This window comes from Podarcis filfolensis (genome assembly GCF_964270895.1).
Source record: "Podarcis filfolensis genome assembly, chromosome: 13".
Taxonomy (NCBI): domain Eukaryota; kingdom Metazoa; phylum Chordata; class Lepidosauria; order Squamata; family Lacertidae; genus Podarcis; species Podarcis filfolensis.
This window is the reverse complement of record NC_139615.1, coordinates 26630524-26653412: the sequence shown is the minus strand read 5'-3', so window position 1 is coordinate 26653412 and position 22889 is coordinate 26630524. Positions and strand designations below refer to the sequence as shown.

General features: G+C 47.4%; 1 protein-coding gene across 23 annotated transcripts in view; it reads left to right on the top strand.

Annotated features, from left to right (window-relative positions):
* The window catches only part of KANSL1 (KAT8 regulatory NSL complex subunit 1), a 144531-nt gene extending 122165 nt beyond the window's left edge, over window positions 1-22366 (top strand). For 5 of the 23 annotated variants that reach the window (XM_083582528.1, XM_083582527.1, XM_083582529.1 and 2 more), the window contains 10 exons: window positions 1354-1549; window positions 3014-3179; window positions 6719-6904; window positions 9197-9358; window positions 9743-9897; window positions 13650-13777; window positions 14019-14076; window positions 16255-16367; window positions 18798-19044; window positions 20214-22366. In XM_083582528.1, coding sequence (XP_083438654.1) covers window positions 1354-1549; window positions 3014-3179; window positions 6719-6904; window positions 9197-9358; window positions 9743-9897; window positions 13650-13777; window positions 14019-14076; window positions 16255-16367; window positions 18798-19044; window positions 20214-20441 — 1639 coding nt within the window. In that variant the 3' untranslated portion in view covers window positions 20442-22366. The remainder of the gene's footprint in view (window positions 1-1353; window positions 1550-3013; window positions 3180-6718; window positions 6905-9196; window positions 9359-9742; window positions 9898-13649; window positions 13778-14018; window positions 14077-16254; window positions 16368-18797; window positions 19045-20213) is intronic. The other 18 variants (XM_083582532.1, XM_083582512.1, XM_083582533.1 and 15 more) reach the window with 6 other exon arrangements.
* The last annotated feature ends 523 nt before the right edge of the window (window positions 22367-22889 follow it).

The window sequence follows — 22889 nt, the reverse complement described above, 5'->3', positions numbered from 1 at the left end:
TTATAGCATTTGTTCCCAGCACCAGTCTGTACCTTTCCTAGAAACATTAACACAGCCCACGTTTATAGCTTTTGTTCAGTGCCACTTCATACCTTTCTTAGAAATGCTATGCAGGCCAGGTATAATGCTTTGGAGACAAGCAAATGGAGCCAGGGTATTCTTAAGGGCTTAGAGAGGAAGATTGGCATGGAAGGGAGTTTGGGGGGGGTGCTGCTGTGTGAGGACTGGGGAGAATGGAAGTTGTGAAAGAGGACAGTGCTGCCCCAGGCACAGCTTTGACTGAAGGAGGAGCAAAGCTATAGCAGGAAAGAGGAGCACAGCAGGGGTGTGCGAGAGAAGTGTGGACTTCTGCAGAGGAAAGAGCAAGAGGTTGAAGGTAGGAAGGGCAGGTGGGAGAGGAGAGGCAAAGGGAAGGGTCATAGCTAAGTGGCAGAGGGCATATTTTGCATGCAAAACCCACATTGTTGAGGCTCCAGCATCTCCAGGTAAAGCTGTGAATTAGCTCTTGGCTGAAGATCTGCTGCCTGTCAGTGAAGGCCAGTAGGGAGTGTCATTTTAGGGGGTGAAACTAAATTCTTGCAAATTTTATTCAGTGAAGTGTCTTCAAATATGTTTTTGGGTGTGAGGAATTCAAATCTGCTTTTATTTTTTGTGATCGGATAACATTTAGCTTGGTAGGTCTATGCTTGATGAAGAAGCACATAAACTGCTTTTGGAAAACAGAATGCTATGTTGTCGTCGTTAGCAACAACAAATATAACTGCAAGTTCTTGGCAATCATTTTTAATGATTTCTGTGCAGTTTTACACACATTTTACCTACCAAGCAAAACTAAATTATATTGTTTTAACAAAAATATATTTTGAATTCCCAAGTCATGTTACAACTTTTTAGCACCCCTCATTGGGGGAACTTGAAAGTTGAAAAATTCAACATACCCTGATAGGCCAGTCTTATCAATCTGGTGCTCGCCAGGTGCTTTTTTTGGACTACAATTCCCATAACCCCTGACTCATGGCCATGCTAACTGGGGCTGGTGGGAGTTGTAGTCCCAATACCACCTGCCGGGCACCAGGTTGGGGAGGGCTGGGGTGGGCAACATTGAGCTAAGGAGACCCAGTCCTCTGCCTTGGCACGAGGCTCCTTCCTGCGTTTCTAACAGAGCTGGAGAACCTTAGCTTGCCAAGAGCAGAATATTATCCTAGGACATTAAAGCCTGGGTCTCAGTTCCTCATTACTTGGATTTGCTTTCTGTTTTAAAACAACAGGGATTTGGAAACATTTCACTCATAGCGGGGTTGTGGTTAAGCGGTAGAGACACCTAACACTCTGCTTTTCCCCCTTCTTGGGCAGTCTACAGCCAGGCTTGACAGAGCACGCTCAGGGAGACAGCTCAGACGCCGATGAGTTGTTGCGCAAAAAGCAGAGGCTAAACGTGGCTTCTTCAGCAGCTGATGGAACCTGTGTAGCAGCCCGCACTCGCCCTGTCCTCAGCTGCAAGAAGAGGCGGCTTGTTCGACCCAGCAGCCTGGTGCCACTCTCCAAAAAGGTCAGTGTGGAAGAAGATGGGTGTGTCGCCTCTTGTCTTGCACTTGGCGGCGGGAATCTGGTTTTGGTGATTTGGGGTGGCAGAGGAGAGGAACGACAGCAGGAAGCAAAAAAAGAATGCAGGATGGATCCATGCGAGAATTTGCCCATGTTGCATTTTGATATCGGTACCCACCTCGCTGTAAAGTATGTGCTCCGGGCCTCTGTGATGTGCAGATAAAGCAAAGGTTGTCAAACTTGGTGGTGGCAGTGAGACTCTGATAAGGCCTCCTCATCCATTGCTTTTCCTTCTTAGGAGCAGGATGTGGGGAATGGGAAGGGAGAGAGTGCCCTGTGCTGTCTTGGCCTGATGACTGGTCAAATGGGCAAGGAGGGGCTTTCCGCTCCCTTGGCTATGTCTAAAAATAAAATAAAAATTCAGTACCAAGTTTATCCAGATTATTTTTAAAAAGCACCCCACCTTGAATTTTAAGAACTCTGCAAATACTGCTACTTTAAACAGATCTCACGTGTATGTGCTGCTTTCTGTGTTTGCTCATTACAACAAAGCGGGACAAGGAGCTATATTGAAACCATATTTCCTGACCTATACTGATTTTATGGGGCCCCTCTAATTTTGACTGTTTCTCCAGATAGAGACTGCATGCTTCATGCCTGCCTTTATTCGCTCCCTGATGCTAGGAAATGAGTGAAGGTGGCTTTCTGCAAGAGCATAAAAACCAGGACTTTCTTATTTTCTGCTTTCATTCTTGTATTGCTATTTTAATAAGGCTTTGTTACATGTTGTAAACTGATTTGATCAGATAGTCTATGCGACCTTGAGAAAGTACTGTGTTTTCAAAGACTGTTAACAAACACAAGAAATAAAAAGGTTAAACCTTTGAAAGTTGTTAATATGGGTCCATGATGTCGTCATGGAGATTTAGGAGAAGCAACCCTCCCTCCCCAGTTAAGGATTGGTGGTGGTGAAGTAGTCTGGAGTTGCAGCCTCTCACACAGCCTCCTATACTCTTGCATAACAATGGTTCTTTAATTAGAATCACTCACTAGACAGGTTAAACTGGCTTCGGTGTCCTTCACAGAGGCAAAGAGCAGCGGTCCAGGGTGCCATGCCTTAAAGTTTGAGAGCCTCCTAAGCCCAAAGTGTGCCTGGAGTTGAAATTGATGAATTTAGTTTACCAGAATGGATGAGATTGGGTGCTGAGCATGAAACGAGCAGGTGCAAGGAGATGGGCTTGCTCTCTTGTTTCTGAAAACATTCCGATAGCCAGTGTGGCGCAGTGGTTAAGAACGTTGGCCTAGGACCTGAGAGACCAGGGTTCAAATCCCCACTTGGCTTTGAAGCGACTGGCTGGCCTACCTCACAAGAATGAAACGGGGGAGGATCAAATGGAGGGCAGGTGGGATACAAGCATAACAAATGAAATAAAACGGCCGTCTCCCCTCGTCCCCGTCTTGTGCCCAGGTCCATCGCAACAGCATGGGGCGGTGCAGCTGCGACGTGAACCCCTTGTGCGCCCTCTGTGGCACTCGGAGCTCAGTGCCTCCGGAAATCCAGTACGAAGCCCCCTTGATGGAGCGCCTCTCTCAGCTGGACTCCTGCATCCACCCGGTTCTTTCATTCCCAGACGGTAAGCAAGCCATGTGCAGTTAAAAGGGCACCATGTTTAAATGTTGGTAGTGGGGAAAGAGGACGATATTGGGATTACCCCCCCCATTCACCCTCCCTCCAGCTTAATTTGGGAAACTCTATCCAGGTTGCAAGAGAAGTGTTCATTTTGTATATCCAGAAGAGGTTGGCTGGCTCTGCCTGGTATTGTGATCCCTTGAAAGTGGGAGCTGTGATGTGCCATGGATGATAGTGGGTCAGGGGTTTGTTTGTGTGTGTGTGTTTTTGCCTGTCTTTTTGAGCCAACAGAGATAGGCACGCGGCCCACCTGGGTTGCAGAGCACAACCCCCTTTATTTTTTTGGATGGGAGAGGCCTGGGGAATGGCATTTGTGATTTTGGCTCTCCCGCGGTGCTGAGCTGCTTTGGCACCGATTTCCGGGCATTCCTGACCTAGTTTGCTGATGGCTTCTTCGCTGCATGGCATGCATGCTCTGCTGGAGCAGCCGTAGGTATCATTTGAACAGTTAGGCAAAGCAGGCGTCTTGTTTCCCTCTTCCCTCCGCTGGGCTCTCTCGCCCCACCGTACGAGTCGGTTCGTCAGAGGTTCTGCCCTCGTCTGGACGAATTGGTATCCGACTGGAAATTTCCAGATGACGTAATAACATCATAACAACCTTGGTGAGAGAGGATGTTAATCAGGGCTTTGAAAACTGCTAGGAGAGCGCCCTCTGCGGGCCCTGGGGAGACCTGCTGCTGCTGCTCGGAAGCACTTGGCTAGATAGGGAGAAACTTCTCTGTTCTCCCTTTCTCTCCCTCTGTCGGCAGCTCACGATGCCGTTTTGGCGCATTCAGATGCTGGCTGGCAGTGCAGCAGGGAGCTTGAGGAAGAGTAAACTTAGACGGTTGCGTTTTCAGCTGGGCTTGGCAGATCAGAGAGAATTACTTGACTTAATCAGCAATGCGCTTGCTTGTACCTATTCATAAAATCCTTGCACCCCCGCAGTGCAAAACCCTTGGATACCTGTATATCCAGCAGCTTGCATCTTGCCCCCTCCCCTTGTTTCTCAGCACACAGCCGTAATTGCCAGCTTGTTATGGATACACTTGCTCGGTGTGGTTTCTCTCCCCCCTCCTCTTTTCATCCTGGCACCTAAGCGTCTTTCTATTAATATCTCCAACTCACACCCTTTCTTCACCTGCTGTCTCGTTGCCCAACTGGCCTTTCTCCCTTAAGCCTCTGCCCTTGACCTCTGTGTCAGAATAGCAGCCTCTGCTTCAGCCTTCTCTGCTGGGCCCTGAGGAGGGACTGCGTGCTACTTGGAAAGCCTGGATAGCTCAGTTGGTTAGAGCGTGGTGCTGGTAACACCGAGATTGCAGGTTTGATCCCTGAACGGGGCAGCTGCATATTCCTGCACTGCAGGGGGTTGGAATGGATGACCCTTAGGATCCCTTCTAACACTTCAATTTTGTGATTCCATTAAATTCCCTTTCTTTGTATTTCATGGTATCTATGCAGATATATACAGGGGTCCTCCATCAGGCTCCCTGCATCAAGGGTTAGAGGGGTTGAAAAACTGTCCTATGACACAACTCCTTCCAAAATAAGTAAATACAGCTTGCAGCAGTCATTCCTACTCGCTTAGGGGCAGGGGTAGCCAGCAGAAGTTTTCGGACTACAGCTCCCATCATTCTAGACCATGCTGACTGGGGCTGATGGGAGTTGGAGTCCGTCAACATCTGCAGGGTGCAAGCAGATTGAAGCAGCAGCAACACAGGGATAGAGCATCGCTCAGTGGCACCGTAAGATGGCCACATGTCTGAATATTCAAGCGTTTGAGATCATTGCCCCTATCAGCTGGTGAGTGATCTCATTGTCTGTCTTAGCGCTCCTGTTGCTCCTTACCAGATGAAACAGATAGTGGGATGGAAATCATAGAGGAGTTTGAGACTAGAGGGGCCTTCCTTGTGCTCTGAGAGCCACTACTCTAGGCATGCTCTCTGTCTCCTAGCCAGAAGTAGGGCAAGTTTTGAAGACACACACACACACTTGCCATTTGTTTCTTGCCCAGAACTTACAAGCACAGCGACAAAAAACAAGTTACAATAAAATCACATGAAATATAAAAACACTTAATCATAAATGAAAGCAGTGCAGCATCCCATATCCAACAGCCCACTTGAAGAACCAAAACATTTGAAGGGCACTGAGTTTGTGAAGGCTGATGCAGGCTGTATAGATTATGAGCTGGTACCTTGAATTAGGCCCACAAAAAATGAAAGGTAGCCAATATGGTTGGCATAGCATTGGAGTGAAGCCACAGTTATAAATCTGGCTGCTGCAGGTCACGTCAGTCAGATACCTTCTGCAGATAATACAGAAGATAAAAGGGGGACTGTTAGTGTCTAATATGGACCAAGCCCTTTGTGAGTGTCTAAGAGGTAGAAGTTGGTAGCTCAGCAGGCACTGCAAACTCCCCTTCTTGTTCTTGAACCCCCAACTTGTATCCCGAAATGTCACCTTTCCACTTTACTTTCAATGTTTTGATTTTTGAGTGAGCTGAAGTTCTGCATCTGGTTGCGTCTGAAGCAGCCCTTTTTATTTTTCAAACAGGCCTTTTTAATTGAATTCTGAAGGTACTATTTTAGTTTCATTACACCTCTTCGAGATGACTGTGATTAAGTGTGGTATACAGATTGTTGAAAAAAAAAATATTTGCTTACTTCTGGCTTTTGGGAAGTGCAAGGGCAGTACTGGTTGTCTGCAAAGGGAGGGAGAGGGTGGGAGGGAGGGAGCTGGCTGCTACAGACACTGCCTTATTCCCCAGTGGCCTATTTCCCATACCCAGCTTCCTTTCCCCCTCATCTTCCATATGTGCACTCCCCATGGCTCACTGTATGCTGGAAGCACCATAGGTTTTGCACATGAACTCTACAAGCGCACTTAATCTTGATTGCTTGGTGCAGAACGTGGAAGGGATCATTTTTGGCATCCACTGAACACACAGAAGCTTTAAATTGGGGCCATCTTTAGATTGAGGCAGCATGCGCCCCTTCCTGACACAGCCAGTGAGACACCCACGATCCTGTTTATCCCTGCTCTTCTCCATTAACATGTTATTGGTTTTCTTTCAAGCAGTCTGGTATTCTCTTATTTGAAGGAATTTCAAGCTGCCTCTGGCCAGGGCAGAAATGTCATCTCTATAGGGAGTGGTGGTAGCATTGAGATGGCATGAAGTTACCTGTTCCACTTTTTGGAAGCCATATGCACCACTAGTTCTTTTTACAGTCTCCTGTGAGCCACCAAATGTACTTGATGATGCTTCTGCGATAAAAAATCACTAGCACTTTTGCAAAGCTAAGCAGGGTCCGGTATGGTTTCAGATTGGATGGGGGACCACGTGTTGAGATGCCTGCATTGCAGGGGCTTAGACTAGATGACGCTCGGGGTCCCTCCCTAACCTATGACTGTGATTTGTGATCTCTTCGACATTCAACATGCATTCAACATTATTACATGCAAGCGTGTAGCAATGCCTTCCCCTCTTGTTTTCTCCCGCAGATGTACCAATGAGCTTGCATTTCCAGAGCATGTTGAAATCCGAGCTGCAGAACAAGCCCTGCGAGAAGATCAAGCCTCCCAAAAGGCTCACGCTGAAGCATCGGCCCTCCATGCCTCCCACCAGTTTACCTGACTCCGTGCGCAAGGACCGCCACAAGCTGGTTAACACCTTCTTAGCTGCAGCCAGTAAGTGTCCTCTTGTTGATTGATGTGTGTTGGCAAGAACTACCCAAATGGGTTCTGCTTGTGTACCACAGCAGAGTGAGCTGCATGCAGGCTTCGTGTGAACCCAGGGCTCTGCCTTGGAACTGGTTTTCATGGACAGCCCTGGAACGTGTGGAATAGAAAACAAAGGAGTGTCTTTGAGCATGTGCAAACGACTTTCCCCTTTCCTAAACAATCAGCAGACAGGCTCCCCACATCTCTGAATTTAGGCTGGGCTTCCAGATTAGAGGACATAATTCCAAGGCAGGCCTCCCCCACCCCCAAAAAAGATCTGTCTTTTCTCAGTATTCAGCCTCTAGCAATGTGGCCAGTTTCACATAAGCTTTACTAGATAGAGGCTGGCTGTGTAGCCTTAGTATGTGGTTGTTTTTTAAGGTTGACAAAGCATTTAGCAATTCAGTACAGCTGTAGAGAAGAGACTTCAGAATACAATTTTAAAATATTAAATACCAACTTTAAAAGACTCTTTCAGGTGTGCAGTCAGCACTAAGGCCATGGGACAACAAAGCTTAGAGTTGCAGTCCATGGGACAGAGAAGCTTTCAACTTTGGCCGTTTGGTTTCCAGTCCCATCGCCTGCTATGGGCTCCCTTGCCTGGCCCTGTGGAAGCCCCTAGGCCTCAGTAAGGAACAGGGAGTTTAACCTCAGTGGGTTGCTAGGAAGATGACAGGGTGGCTGAGAAGGTAACCACAGTCAAGTTTATGAAGTGCTGAAGAGATTAAAAATGCAACAGTTCTTGAAGAGCCACATGGCACAGTGGAAGGTGATCGGAAAGAAATGGCACATCTCAAAAGATGCAAGGGCATCTCTTCATTCTGAGCCAAATGGTTATTCCACTTGCAGTAAGAGTGGGGAATTTGTGGCCCTCCAGGTGTTTGATTCCCAGCTCCCATTAGCTCCAGCTCATTTGGCTAGCAGTCAGGGGTGATGGGAGTTGTAGTCCAGATGCACTTGGAATGCTGCAGGTTCCTCGTTCCTGATCTGATCTGATCCTTTGCATTTTCTAACTTGCCACGGCTTTCAAGCAGAGGTCTTCATTCTGCTCCTTTTAAATGGCAATAGGAAGCATTGGATACCTTCAGCAGACAGAGCCTATGTTCTACCATGAGCTTTCCGCCCTCTCCACAGAGGACAGGGGCAGAGCAGGTCTTTGAGGGTGTGCTTGGTCTCGAGCTGCCTGACCTGGAACAACCTTCGCCCTAACCCCACATGTGTGCTGGAGTCTGGGTGTGCTGGTCATGGTTGGTCAATGGGAAAGTCGCTTTGCACATGCTTACACACACCCTTGATCTTTCATACGCCACAATGATGATTAAGTCACGGCTGCATGCCCCTGAATGTACCAGGGCAGAGTGTGTGCATATCCCTGCCACCCTTTTTGTTTGGAGGATGCCGCCTGAGCACCGGGAGCGTTGTGCATAGGTGATTCAGTTGAAAAGGTAGGTCATTGCTTAAAATCAAGAAGGATGCACAGCCCTGTTCCTGATTTGCCAGAATGTTTTGCTATGGTCATGCAATGCCAACTGCAACTGCCTTTTCAGACTCACTAAAGAATACATCTGGTAGACCTGGGGATGGAGTCCGAATGATGCTGGACTCCTGACTCCCATCATCCCAGCCCATAAGCCATGCTGGCTGGGGATGGGGGTGCTGGAGTCCCGTGACAAATGGGAGGGCCTCAAGTTCCCCCACATCTGTTGGTAGACTGTGGGCCACAAATGAGCTCTCAAGAATGGAAGCTGCTGGGCCTGAGTCATTGTAAGGCTTGGGTGTGTCTAAGGACATTTGTCTGCACTGTGTAGCTAGGCTTGCAGATCTCCTTTTCTTTCAGTAGATGCTCACCTTCCCCTCTGCCCACTCACCCTCCTGCTCCTCCAGCCACACCGAACACTCTGCCTGAAAAGCGCCCTGCCTCTCTTCCTTCCCTTGAACGGTTCGAGACAGGCAGCTATGAGCAGTGCAACTGCGTTTGCACTGTGCCCACAAGACGAACTAGGCTGCATCACGGGGAAAGAATAGACCTGTTTGCGTCGTCACTCATCTGTTGGCTTGGGGGGAATTTCTGCAAAGAGCGCCTCCTGTCCTCTTCCGGCTGCAATCCTTGGTGTGAGCTCCTGGGGTCTTGTCTGGAGCTGTGCAGCGGGGCACCCGCCCGCCTCTTTTTGTGTGTGTGTGTGGGCTGCGCCCTGCGGGCCAGGAGAGAGAGGTGAAAGCAGGGCGTTTTCATGGCTCTCTTTCTGTTCCACTCCTCAGCTTGCTCGCATCACAAAACCGAGCCAGACAAGGCACACAGGCAGCCCTTAGGCGATCTAAGGGCTGCCCCCAAGGCCGAGAGAGCGCCAGAGCGCTCGCTTATCCTGACTCCAGTTCATGAGAAAAAGCGATTGCGGGACAGCTCCTCCGAGAGAAGTGAAGGTAGGCTGGCCACAGCCAGGTCTTTCCGGGGAGAGCTTGGGTTTCGCATTCCTGTTCTCGTCCTCCCCTCCAGCTTCGGAGAAGGGTGCTTGCTGCTTCTGGGGAATTAAAGGGGGCACCTAGTATCAGATGCTGCAGTCTGTCTTCTTGTGCACTTTTTTTTTTTAAAGGAGGAAGTCATTAAAACTTCCTCCTTCAGGGAAGTAAGTCCTGCCCAATGAGGTTCTTCTCTTTTTCTCTCTAGTGTGCTCTCTGGTTCCTTTTGGTACAGATTGCTTGATTACAGGTTGCTGCAAAGCTTTGCAATGATGGTGATGATAATAGGCACTGTTTGATTCACCTCCTCCTCTTCTCCTCCTCTCTTTGTGCTTCCTTCCCGCACAGTATTGAAGCACCATGCAGATATCGGAGGCCCCAGCTACCTCTCCAGCAACATGGCCTCCGCGGCCCACAGCCCCATTGTGCGGCAGCTGTCCACCTCCTCGGAAAACTCCATCCCTTCTGCCAGCACGAGCTCGCTGGGAGCCTCCAGTGCATCTGTAAGTACCTCCCAGGAGCCCGTCCCCCAACATAGTGCATTAAAGCAAAGCCTTGTGGTCATCATTGTGTTACTTGCCCCTTCACTAAGCAGTGCACTTTGCAGAGTGTAAGACAGGCATAGGCAAACTCTGCCCTACAGATGTTTTTGGGACTACAACTCCCATCACCCCCAGCTAACAGTACCAGTGGTCAGGGATGATGGGAGTTGTAGTCCCCAAACATCTGGAGGGCTGAGTTTGCCTATGCCTGGTGTAAGAGGAGAGGTGCCTGCCCCAAAGGACCTTCCAGCTGAATCTGACAGAGAGGAATTGACAAAGGAAGGGGAGGGAAGCCTGAGTCAGGGTAAACAGGGAAGTAGTATGTGCTGTTTCAGTTGCAATTTCTTGGGCTGGCTTTCTGGCTAAGCTGCAGCAGGGCCCCAGGGGTGAGGGGATGAGTGTCCCTCCCAGTGCTACTAGACTCCCAACTCCCATCAGACCCAGCCAACACGGTCAGTTATCAAGGATGTTGTAGTTCAGCAACATCTTCATAGAGACGAATGGACACATTCCCTGCTTGTATGGCACGGGAGCTAAGTTTTTGTGCCAGAGTTTTCACACGAAAGGTGGGTTTTGTGGTTCTCACTGCTTGAACTCATTACTCTTACGAGGGGTAGGGCTGAGGTTCAGTCTCCCACCTAGGTTTTGGAGCCTGGGGCCAGCTGTTGGGCCAAGTCAGTGGTTGCTCAGGCATCAGTTTCCGGAGTGAAGTTGATAAGTGCGACAGAATAGGCATAGGCTGTGTTCAAGAAATGGTGTTGAGTCTGCAGCAGACAATGGAAGGCACTTTAGCAAAGGGGGTGGGGTTCTAAGACTGGTGAGGCTTGGGCTGAAGAGAGCAAAGGCAGGCTTGGCTCACGAATGAGGGGAGGGTGCCCCCTTTTCAAAGGGTTTTTGAATGTGCCGTTGCTACTCTATCCACGAGGGAGGTGCTTGTGCCTTGAGGCAGCTGCACAGGAGAATGGAAAGTTGATCCTGTTGGACTAAGAGCAGAAGAACTTCATGCAAGGAAACCTCAGTATCTGTTGAACTGTTAAAAAAATAAATAAATTCAGTACTAAAAACAAGGCCCTCAAGGAAGGCCAAGATGTAAAAATCTAAATAAGCCAGAGGTATTAAATAAATTTGTTCATTCTAACTCATTCAGTAAGAAGAGCAGAGTCTTCCATTTCACATGTTGCCACATGATCATGCTATTTGGGATTTTATACCACCCCTTTAAAAAAAATGAGGAGAGGGGATTAAAAAGAGGTACAAGAGGGAGGCTACTGAACCCTTTGAGAAGTTTGTACCTCCTCCCTGATTGGCCCTTACTACTTCATACTTCATTGGACCTTTCAGGTGCCTAAATAACAGAGGGGCCCACTGATGTACATCCAGTGACTTTGGCTTAAGCCAATCAGTGCCAGGATTTCTCTGTGTGTAACAATCCTATTCTCCTACATTACAAGGCTATAATGAGGCCAGTTAAATACCCTAGATTATGCAGCAGCACCCCTCCCAACTAATCACCTCGCCTCAATCATCTTGTGATTAAAGGGTAGTTTTAACAACAGTAGATGTTTGTATTCAGGTTTCATCCACCTTTTTTCACACTGAGGGTGGGAAGGAGAGCATTGAGACAATGGTAAATTGCGGCAGCTTCTGTCAAGATTTGTTTTTGTTTGGTTTTGCTTGTCTATAATCTGTTCCATCCCGAGGGCTTGGGTACAAACGTGAAAGTGTTTTTTTTTTTTTTTAATCTACAAAGACCTGGGTTCTGGTTTCCTGTTATAGCCATGACCCTTTTTCTAGATGGCTTTGGGCAAGATAACCACTCCTTGGCTTGTTGCGATTCTGAGATGAGATCCGAACAGACTGTGATCTGCACCGTGTCTTTAGGGACAGGGAAGGAGGAAAAACTGTAGATTCTCAGCTTTTAAGTGAAGAGGATAAAATAACCCAGCGGCAATAGAACAGGTCTTGAAATTCTGTGCATGGGGCAGTGGGGGGGGGCGGGTCTTGGAATCCTGATCAGCTGAAGTGCAAAGGTGGCGCACACAGCAAGCCATCCCAGTACTTTGGGAAGCTGTTTAGGAACGAAGCTAGGGAAGAGTGGGAGCTGTGGGGAAGCTGCCAGGAAGGCCTCCCTATATGCCTTTGCTGCAAAAAAAGGAAGATTTTTTTCTTCTTTTTTTTTAAAGCACACATTTGTGCACGGAAAATGCTTTTTGAAGCTCGCAGTGGCGTCTCGGGGAAGAAGCAGCACCCCCAGGTGTGCAAGGCATGTGCTGCTAAGATAATGCATAAAGCTGGCGAGGGTGAGATGTGCTGAATACCTAAAAAGCCCTTTGTTGCTATGGATATTCAGGAAGACGTGTCGGAGAACATTCACAAATGTTGGGATTCAAGGAGAGGGCGACTTGTGCTTGGAGGAGGGTAGGCATTTTTAGAAGCGCACAGTGTTCAGGCTTGGTTGCATCTCTGCGCTTTAGTAGTTCAGAAAGACTGAAATGGGCGTGGCCCTGTGCCTGGCAGGTACCCAATCAGAAAGTTCAGAGGGGAGGCCAAAGAGGCTCCCCTCCTCCAAATCAATTATCCCTCTCTCTCTCAGTCATGGATGGGGAACCAGTTCAGATGTTCTTGGTCTCTCGCTTCAGACAGCTAACATGACTGATAGTCTTGGCCTTGGGAGTTGGAGAGCCAAAGATTCCCCATGCCTTCTGCAGTTAGAATTTATTCTCAAATACCCCCAGAACTTTGATAATGTCCTGTGCACACTGCTATGAGACAGGCAAAAAGAATTCTAGAGATTGGAAAGGGTGTAATAATTCTCTCTGTGTTAACCCTTAACAACAGTAGGCCCAGGTAATCCTTCCTATGGGATTGTCTTTGCTTGAGAGATAGTGCAGAGCATCTACTCCCTCCTCCACCCACCTTCCCTCTGCTACCTGCTTGCTCTTCCAAGTGTAGTAAGGCGCCACTCTGCTGCCTTAGTCGGTCAGCTTTCAGAAATCACTGCAGGGCTGTTAATGCTTTCTGCACATGCAGGGAATTCCAATGTATTCCGACCAAATGCCCTTCCTTGTGGGTCATTTTGTGGCTGTGAATTTCTTGGGCTGGCGGCGATGGCAGCTGTGCTGTTGCCTCACAGGGTGACATACACTGGGGTGAGAAAAGGCATGAATCAGGAGCTCTGAGCTTTCCGGTGGTTGCTGACTCTTAATGACCTCTCATTCCCCCCCCCCCTTGAATATTTAAACCAATTGATCCTAGGATCCTTGCAGTTGGGTAAAACAGATTCACAAGCATGTGTGCCTGAACTTGAGTTGGGGAGAGAGAAACACACAAGTGGCAATATAATTCTCCATTGTGGAGAAGACTTGAGTGTTTGGGTATCTAAAGGCAGCATCCCAAATTCCCTGGATGAAGGTATACTTAATAAGGAAATGAGAAGATGCGCAAACTACCTCCATAGAATGAGCTTGACAGGGAAATGGCTTCTGGGGCTTGGTTTGAAGGTTGGTGGCACAAAACAAACCACCCTGGAGTGTTTTTGGTGAGGGACAAGACTCCATCTCTATGGGCAGCCACCTGGCCTTGCGCCATCACTAGGCAGAGTTCACACCGAAAAGGGGGCATCGCCTTACTTGCTTTGTGCAGCTCCCTGCTCTTGGAAGTGCTTCCTCCTCCTCCCCCCCCCCTTCCCTGAGCATTTTTCTTTTTGTGTTTTGCAGCAGCAGCAGCCGCGGAGAAGGAGAGGCGAAAGCTCTTTCGATATTAACAACATTGTCATCCCTATGTCTGTGGCTGCGACGACCCGCGTAGAGAAACTGCAGTACAAAGAAATCCTCACGCCGAGGTATGCGCAGGGACGCCGTTTCTCCCTTGCTCTCCTCCAGGTCACAGGAGGGGAGGGCCCAAGACCCACAAGGACACAAGTGTGCAAAAGTTAGGTTTTCCCCATCGTGAGGAAGGGGGGGATGTTGACGGTGGTCCAAAAAAGCCCCATGTTTCTTGCCTGGCTGTACAAAGTGCCCAGAGTATTGAGGATGGCCACCCATTCTCCGGTTGACTGACTTCTCTGCTGACCTGTGTTGCAGCTGGCGTGTGGTGGATATCGGTGGCCTGAAGGTGAACCCCGATGAAGACAACGAAGAGGTAATCCAAATGGTTCTCCTCGTTGGTGTCTGTGCAGTTGATTCTCTCTCCCTCCCCACCCCCACAATTTCATTTTGTGTTACATATTTTCCTATTGTATTCCACTCTAGGATTGGTTTTAATGAAAGACTGGTTATAGATTAACCAAAATAAAGTAATAAAATAAATAGGCCCTTCTGGAGCTTCTGTGCCCAGGGCAGCTCTCCGTGTAAGCAGTTTCCACCAAAGCAGCATGACAAAATCCATCCTGCAAGGGGGAGCACCTACCTTAGACATTCACTCCGTTGATTTGAACATAAAGCAGAGTTGTACTTCCTCTGTGGTGGCTGGTGCTTTTTCGGTGGAAGTACTAGGTAAAGTCCAATTACATAGCCGCCAGTTTAGTCTGACTTGCCTTGCCTCTCCACTCCCCCCCCAGGTTTGCCTTGTGTTCTTTGCACTGAAATGAACAGGGTGGAATAACATAATGACAGTGTAACGTACGTAATAAACTACATAAATTTTGCCACAGCAGAGAGTGAGACAAGTAACTGTTTCGGAAGATGAACTGCAGCAGAATGAAAACAATGCTGCATGCAGTGAATACTGGTGGGTTGGCAAACAATGCCTTCTTGCAAGGAGAAAGCAGCCTTGCCTTAATCTTCGACTGCCATCCTTGAAGTGGCTTTTTATGTAGTCACAAAACCTACAGTGTAATTTATTTAATATGCCTTTGTAGAGTCTGGAAGTAAGTGAACAGGCAGCGCAGCTCTCTTAGCCTTCAGCTTAGGCATTCATTGCTTAATGCAAAGACACTGCGTTTGGCAGATGGCATGATCATTTTATGGTTGGAAAGTTATCCACATGCGGGATTTTGCCCCCAGGTGGTGGATATTTAACCTCAGCCTAAGAAACTGAACATTCTTCAGGATATGGCTGGTTCTAGGTCTACTCATGTGAGGCCTGTGTCATGCAGGCTTTCTTTACTGAATAGCAGCTGGTTTTTAAAAACCATGTGATGGCATTTTGTGGTTGTCAGTTACTTTAGGAACTCTGCCTCTTGTCTTCCAAGTTCCTTGCATGTACAGTCCGATTCCTGGAGAAGATGAGGGAAAATCTTACCTCCTGTTATAGAGAAGGAACAAGATAAAGCCCAATGCCTCCCAGGTTTCTCTTCCTCATGAAGAAGTGTTTGAGAATATTCATGCAATGAGGACAGACCTTTTGTCTACAGCAAAAAATTTAAATTGCCCCCTCATTTATTCTCTGATTTCGCCACTGCATTCTGCTCTTTGCCAAAATAAAAACCAACAATCCAAATAAATTAACACAATACAATATTTAAAAAGAGAAAAATGGGAAGGCACCAGATTCCAGGGAAGGGGAGAGCCTCCAGGCGCAGAGAAATATTGGTGCCCAAAACATTTTAAATGTTCTGGACTCCAGCTGCAGGCTTCTCTCTGTCCCCTGTTCCCTGTTCCTTGCAACATAAGCAAACAAGGACATATGTTGTAAAGACATTTCATATATGGAATGTGACCTTCTTTGGATCAAAATTTTGTTTCATTTCCAAAAGTTGTCTGACAGTTGAAAAACAGCAGCTTTCTGAAGTTTGGGTTTGGCATGTAGAATAACTGAGCAGAGGGGGGCACCATTCATTCACTCTTTCATTCCAAATTAAATAAATTAAGACCTACTGTGCTCCTTGCCCTACATAAGTACCGTCCCAGGTAGAATACTGATGTTCTTTGCAAGAAGGCCGTTCCAGCCTCTCACTGCCAAGATACGGATAAAAAGCACACCTGAGAAACCTAAATCAGTTTTCAGAACTGGAGGAGGGTCTTTCTGCTGCAGCATAGCTCATCACTTCCTAAAATTGGGTCTTGCGGTGTATGACTGTTTCCTGATCAAACTGGGGGGCTTGTTGCATGGGCAAAGTGAGTTTTGAATGGGAACAAATGAGCCCTTGCCCAACTTCTCTTGCCTCAAATGTGTGCCCACAGAAACTAGTGGGATTGTCTGAACTGTCCCTTCCAGCTGCTAATGGATAGAAAATTAAGGGTGGAAGAGCAGAGAACAGCTGCTGTGCCTGGACATCTTTATGGTGTGCCAGGTAGTGTTTTGTACAGCCTCCTTCATTGAAACCAGAGACGCTTTGGAGACTATCTCAGTGCTAACCTCACATGATTTCTCTTCCAGATAGAGGATCTGTCTGACTCAGCCTTTGCCACTCTCCACGCCAAGTGTGAGGAGTCGGAACGGGCAAGGTGGCTTTGGAGCACAACTGTGCCGCCTCAGCGGCGGGGCAGCAGGTAAGGCCAGCTGCTGTTTCAGCACCACAGTGCCTATAAATACCTCCAGATATCTAAAAGGCTGTCATGGGGAGGATGGAGCAAGCTTGTTTTCTCCTCCTCTGCAGCCTAGGATCTGAGATCGAAACACCAGAAAGAACTTTCTGAAAGTAAGAGCTGTTCCAACAGTGGAGCAGACTGCCTTGGAAGCTGGTGGGTTCTCCTTCCTTGGAGGTTTCTGAGCAGAGGCTGGATGACCATCTCTCATGGATGCTTTAGTTGAGAATCCTGCATGGCAAGGGGCTGGACTAGACAACCCTCAGGGTCCCTTCCAACTCTTTGATTCTGTGATTCTGGGTTCCAGCAGATGCTCAGAGTTGGCTAGCCTCCAGTAAAGGAGAATGCCAGCACTACTCAAAGGCCTTTGAGAACTTGACAGGTCAAAGACAACACCCACAATGCTAGCCAGCAGACAGGAAGGAAACAGGGCAGGGGCTGAAACAATCTGAGGTGGCTCAGTTGTGAGTGCAACCTCTGGGTTGTGTGCAGGTCACTCCTACCCTGATTGGACACTAGCCATTGTTTACCATTCCATTCGAACCGCAACTTGCTTTGGAAACCAGGGTTTGATCCTGATAACCAGTCCTTGTTTGCAGAAGAATGTTTAACTGTATCTTGCCCATTTGAACAAAACAAACCTATGGTTTGTCTCAAACGAGGAAATGAGAAGGGGAACTGCCACACCCAAAAGGAAGGACAGAGTGCCTGAGCCCTAGGCTTGGGCACCTAATTACAAACCACAATTTGGAAGCAAAATCTGAACTACCCCTCTACATAACTTGGTTCCAGTAATCACCCTGTAAGGTTTTGAGTACATGGCTTATTCTTTTCATTGTGAATTTGCAGAGTTTAGCTCTTTAGGGGGTTGGACCAGATGACCCTCCCTTCCAACTCTTCAGTTCTGTGATTCTACAAGCCCAAATGCCGTGGTGGTGGGCAACTTACTTTCAGTGTTCCTCTGTATTGCCACACAGGCGGTGTCTGTCTTGAGTGTGGCGATGTTCTGGTATTTGCTTGTGGGTAGAAGATATAAGGCACCAATGGTCTGAGGCTAGAAAGAGGGGCTGCCTTCAGGAACTGGTTCATTCAGAGCCTGGTTGAGGAACCTGCAGCCCTTTAGAGGTTTTTAAGACTCCAGCTCCCATCATCCCAGACCATTTAATGGACCATCCTGACTGGGGCTGATGGGAGTTTGGATCCAACAATATTTGGAAGGTCACAACCTCCTCTTTCCTGGCCTAGAACATGGCACCTAGGTTATTAACAGGCACTGGCAACTAACATTATTTGCCTGGGATTGGCGGCACAACAGTTCTGCGAGTTTTGCACTTTTACAGGCATGCATGGCTTGTGGCATTTAACAAAGTAGAAGTGTGCAGGAGGTTACAATGTGGACTTCAACACAAGGAATACAGTAGAAAGATGAGGGAGGCAGACTGCAGCATGGCTAGACGGGGGACGGACAGGACAGGTGTTTCATTACAGTTAAATTAGCCTGGGTTTGGGCACAGTAGGGCAGGGGTGAGGAAATGGATCTCGCCGGAGCTGGAAGGTGTCATTCTTCTGCGGGACCCTTGCTCCAGGTGGACAAGACTGTTTGAATTGGGAATTTGCTTAGCTCCTGATCCTTGTACAGCCACAGCTTGAATTTAAGCCACAACTGCAAAGGAAGAATCGGGAACTTTTGCTTTTGGATTTGATGCGTTTCTGTTGCACTGCTTTTGGAAGCAGCACAGTAGCGAAAAGTACCAAATTCAAACTGTGCCGCATTTAACCTGCGTCTCCCAAGGGATTGTGCTGCCGCGGCTTGCATTTGGTGCTGCGTTTGAAGCTGCAGCACCAAACCTGTCCCTGTACCTGACACCAGATGACGGACAGATCTGTGTGGCTTGGCACAAACAGCCCAGCAGACCAAAGGGCCTCATTAGACTCCCCGACTGCAGGTGCCTCACTTCTGGAGGAGAATCTGAAGACGAAGGAATTGTGCCAGAGGCAGCGGGTCATAGGAGGGATTTGAAGGCTGTTCCGATGGGACAGCAGGGGAGAAAGGGCAGAGCCCTTTGAGGGAGCTGGAGACCTGAGGGTGAAGGCAGGGATCTGTCAGGGTATGAGAGCAGAGAGGTGGCAGCAATTGAGGAAGGGCGTGTCAGACTTGGAGAAGAAGGGGCTTGTCTTCATCTACCTGCTCTCCTGGCCCTTTTCCCAGCACTGCAGCTGTGCTCTGCTTGAAACTAATCTGGATTGAGTGAGGTGGGAGGGCATACTATTGGGTGGGTTCTGGTGGCCTTTCGAATGTAAGCCATTGGGAATGCGTCGCTTTCAACATGTGATGCTGGCACCTTCCTTTTTTAAAGCAGAGGGGGGAACAGAAATGCATTGTCGTCATTCCAGGTCTTACAGATCCACAGATGGACGGACAACGCCGCAGCTGGGGAACCCCTCAACCCCACAACCAGCATCACCCGATGTTGGCAACTGCTACGCGCATTCTGATGTCTCCCACACCCACTCGCCACGCAGCCCCATCAGCCCAGACATGTTCTCTGGTCCCCACACCCCTCTGTCCCGGGACTCCATGCGGCATCTCTCCAGTGAGGACACACGATGTTCCACACCGGAATCTGGCCTTGATGAACAGGTGGGTGGTGGGTTTCTTTGTGGCTTTGCTTAGCATTCCAGGTGGTAATATTAATTAGTTGTGTTGACAGACAAGTAATGTCTACTGTGAAGAAGGCGATCTCTCTTCCCCGCCCTCCAGTAATGGGCTTCCAGGGCACCTGTAGTTAGAGTGGGATTTTACTTTCTGGACAGAAAGGAGGGCCCCCTTCCCCAGTCCATCTATGTGCAAAAATTGTCTTAACAAAAGCACTGGACGCAATTTCTCAGTGGAACTGCTATCAATCTGTCAGTGTACACAGGTGAGGTTATGCCAGGGGCCTTCTGGGGTTAGACTTAACTCTCTTCCGCATCAGCCAGCTTGGCCAGTCTCTGCAGGGCCACAGCTTCCATCCCTTGTTTATGCTGATATTGGAACAACCTTCCCCAGCCAGGGTTACCACATGTTTCGGACAACAGCTCTCAGCCCCAGCTAATATGGCCAATGGTGAATCATGGTAGAACAGCATCTTCAGGGCACCAGAAGGGTCTACCAGACACTTCTGAACCAAGATGGGCCAGGAAGAGACAGGAGTGCTTAGTTGTGGACCAAGAGCATATGAGATATAGTGGGCATAACTGAAGCCTGGTGGAGTAGAGCACAGCAGTGTGGAATACAGCTATCCTGCTAGATAAAAACTATTTAGGAAAGATATATAGGAAGTGGTCTGGTTCCAGGTGTTGGCAAGCCTCAGTCAAGACACTTAACTCCCATCCTTTGAGAAGGTTGCAAGGATGTTGTTGCACATTTCTTGGAAGAAGAGCAGGTTGCTGTCAGTGCCTGAAGATTCAGGGATGGAGGATTTAGGTTAAATATTGGGAAGATTTGTGTATGGGAATAGAATGTATACATTGCCCAGGGGAGTTGGGGATACCTCCTTGAGATTTCCAAGAAAAAAATGGACAAGGCAAGGACTCTAAAAGGCCCAATTCAGGGTTGGTGCTAACTGTACCAACTCCCATTCATTTCCCAACCGGGCAACACGTTTCTCAGAAAACGCCTCAATTAATATTGCCGTACAGATTTCTGTAGTGAACTGTGTGTCTGGGACTTAGCTACAGAGATAATGGTCTGATGTATTCTAAAGGGTGTGCAGATGCCGTGGAGATCAATGCTGAAGCCCCCCTGACCATTCTTCGTTTGCTTTTCAGACTGTACAGCCCTGGGAACGACGCCACTTCCCACTGTCCTACAACCCCAAGACAGAGTGTGAGGACCAGTTGGATCCGCACGACCGGGCCTCAAGGTCCACACGGCGCACCTCCGGCAGCAAGCCTTCCCGGGAAACAGACGGAGCTCCCACCTCGCCCACCCTCGCTTGCCTCAAGAGCCGGAATCCAGGGGCCGTGGCCACAGTTCAGCGGCCGACCCACAGATAAGAGATGGACAGGAAGATGAGAGCAAAAAGCAATCCACCAAACTAACTCTTGGCATTAAAGCTTCTGAAATCTGCGTTTGATATTCAAACATCCTGCCGGGAATTTTCACAGTTTTTAGTGAATTTAAGGAGTTTAGAAACTGTTTTATTTTTCTTTCTTTCTTTCCATGTTTCCTTGTCACGCACACCTTTTATCCAGTGCTGTGTGGTCTAATGAGGAGAGCAAACTTGTCTCCCTTTTCCCATGCTTTAGGTGTACACTCCACAAACAGGAGGGTGAAGCTGGCCAAGTGACCCCTGGAATTGGTTCTCTGGTGAAAGGCTTTTCTTTCTTTCTCCTTTTTTCTTTTTCTTCTGTTCGGTGTCTGTTCTCCTCACCTTACCACCATCACTGTGCCCCTCCCCCAGGATTTTAGTGGAGTGAAATTAGTGGTGAAAAGTGACGTCTTCTGAGTACAACTTCCCTCACTATCTGTTTCTGCTCTTGGGCCGCAGTGGCACTAGAATGCACTTGCAATGCAAACTCTCCCTGAAGCTGCACCCAAAAGAGATGGCTTCCCACCTTGTGGGCTAGAAGAAGAAGAAGAAGCTCTTCCCCTCCAGTTCCTTCACCCTGTGTTACATTTATTAATCCATTCTGCTGTTTGTTGCTGCTTTTCAGACCATCTCTCCATGTTAAAAGATTTGTACAAGAAAAGGCAATTTCCTATCAGTACCCTGGATGTGATTTAATTTTTTTTAATCAGTTTTATTCAGCTCATACTGTGCTGCTTAATCCTTCCCCAAGTAGCAAGTTAGGAGCAGGGAAAAGGCTGTCAGCCCATCTAGAATTTTTTTTTGGGGGGGTGTCATTCTCTTCAGTATTCCCTTTTTAATTTTGCACTTTGCCCATTAGTCTGAAAGTTGCAGTAGGTTGTTATTTCTTCTGCTGCTCAGTTGCAATACAGTAGTGTTAAGCCTTAAAATACTGAGAGGGATGTCAGCAGGATTCAGGAACTTGCCACCCCAGATTCACAAGCCATATTTTAGCAAGTGTCGTAAAATTCATTGTTTTCCCCCCACCCTATATAGAAATATATGGTCTATGCATTGCTTGAGATTACATCTTATATTTTAAGCTATGTTTGAGTATCTAAATTGTTTTCAACTTTTTTTTTCTGGAGAAAGATAGGACTTTGTTTTTCACCACTACTGCTTAACTCCACTTCCACACACCCCTTAGTTCAAAAGTAAACTTCTCCGTCAAGTTTTCTTTCCTCTTTCTCATAACTTCTTGGGCTGGCTATTGACAAGCTCAATAGGTTTGGAAATTTTAAAAATCACTTTGTTTTGTTTTTTAATTTAAAGAGGCCGTTCACATCACATCCCCAGTAGCTCCCAGATTCTGCACACCGATCCATCTGTAATGTTTTTCTGACCCCTAGCGGTGTGGCTGTTGGTCCCTGTCCTGTTGTTAGCATTGCGCCTGTCTTCTGTATTAATCACATCACCAAAAAAAGGAAAAAAATACATTTTTTCTCATTTTGTAATCGTAACGAAATAGTAGCTAAACTGCTTAATGGTTGGGGTTTTTTCACAATTTTCAACATTACCTAATGTTTTTGGTTCTGTTCTAGTTAATTTCTTTTTAAGAAGAGGAAAAACCCAATGCTACCATATCCCTCTGCATTAAGTGCTTTTCTATTTATAAGGTTGAAAATTCTGAATAACCCTCTTAGCGTTATAAAGGAAAAATCCAGAAAAAAACCACCTTGTATTTTGTAAATATTTCTTTTCCTGCTTCAAGCTGTGTAATGTCCTTGTTATATAGAAACGCTTTTCTTCAGAGAAGCTGATCTTTGTTTAATGTCTTGATTCTGTTGGCCAAAGCACAAATGTGTGCTTATAAAAAAAAAAAAGATTAAAAAAATTAAAAAGTTAAGAAAACTGTGTGCTAAATCTCTTCTTTGGGAAATAACAGTTGGATGAGTGCTATTATTAGAGATTAGTGAGGATGGAGAAGTATCGATTGAAATTATCAAGGAATAAAAGCAAGCAATGGCTTTAAGAATGTGACTAAACTTTTAAATCACCATTTTTAAAATTTCTTTTTTGAAACTAGCATTTTCGAAGACAGGCTTTCCCCCAGAATATAATAAAATGGTGGTAGCCATGGTGCTGAGGTGGATACCTTTCTGCCTAGCCCAGCAGCCTGGTGAAGATGCAAGCCACTTTTTTTTGTTATGCTCATTACTGCCACATGATTCCTGGAGAGTTACCCAAGGGTGAATACAGCCCTCCATACAAAAAGGTCTTGCCATGCCTATAGTGCTATAGAAGAGGGGATGAGTGTCTTGTCCAGATGATAATTCAGCTTAAAGTGAATGAAAGCAAAAACAGGAATTCTGGGAGTACCATTTTTCAGTTTAATGATGTGGTAAGAATTTACAAAGGCCTAAGTGTATGAAAC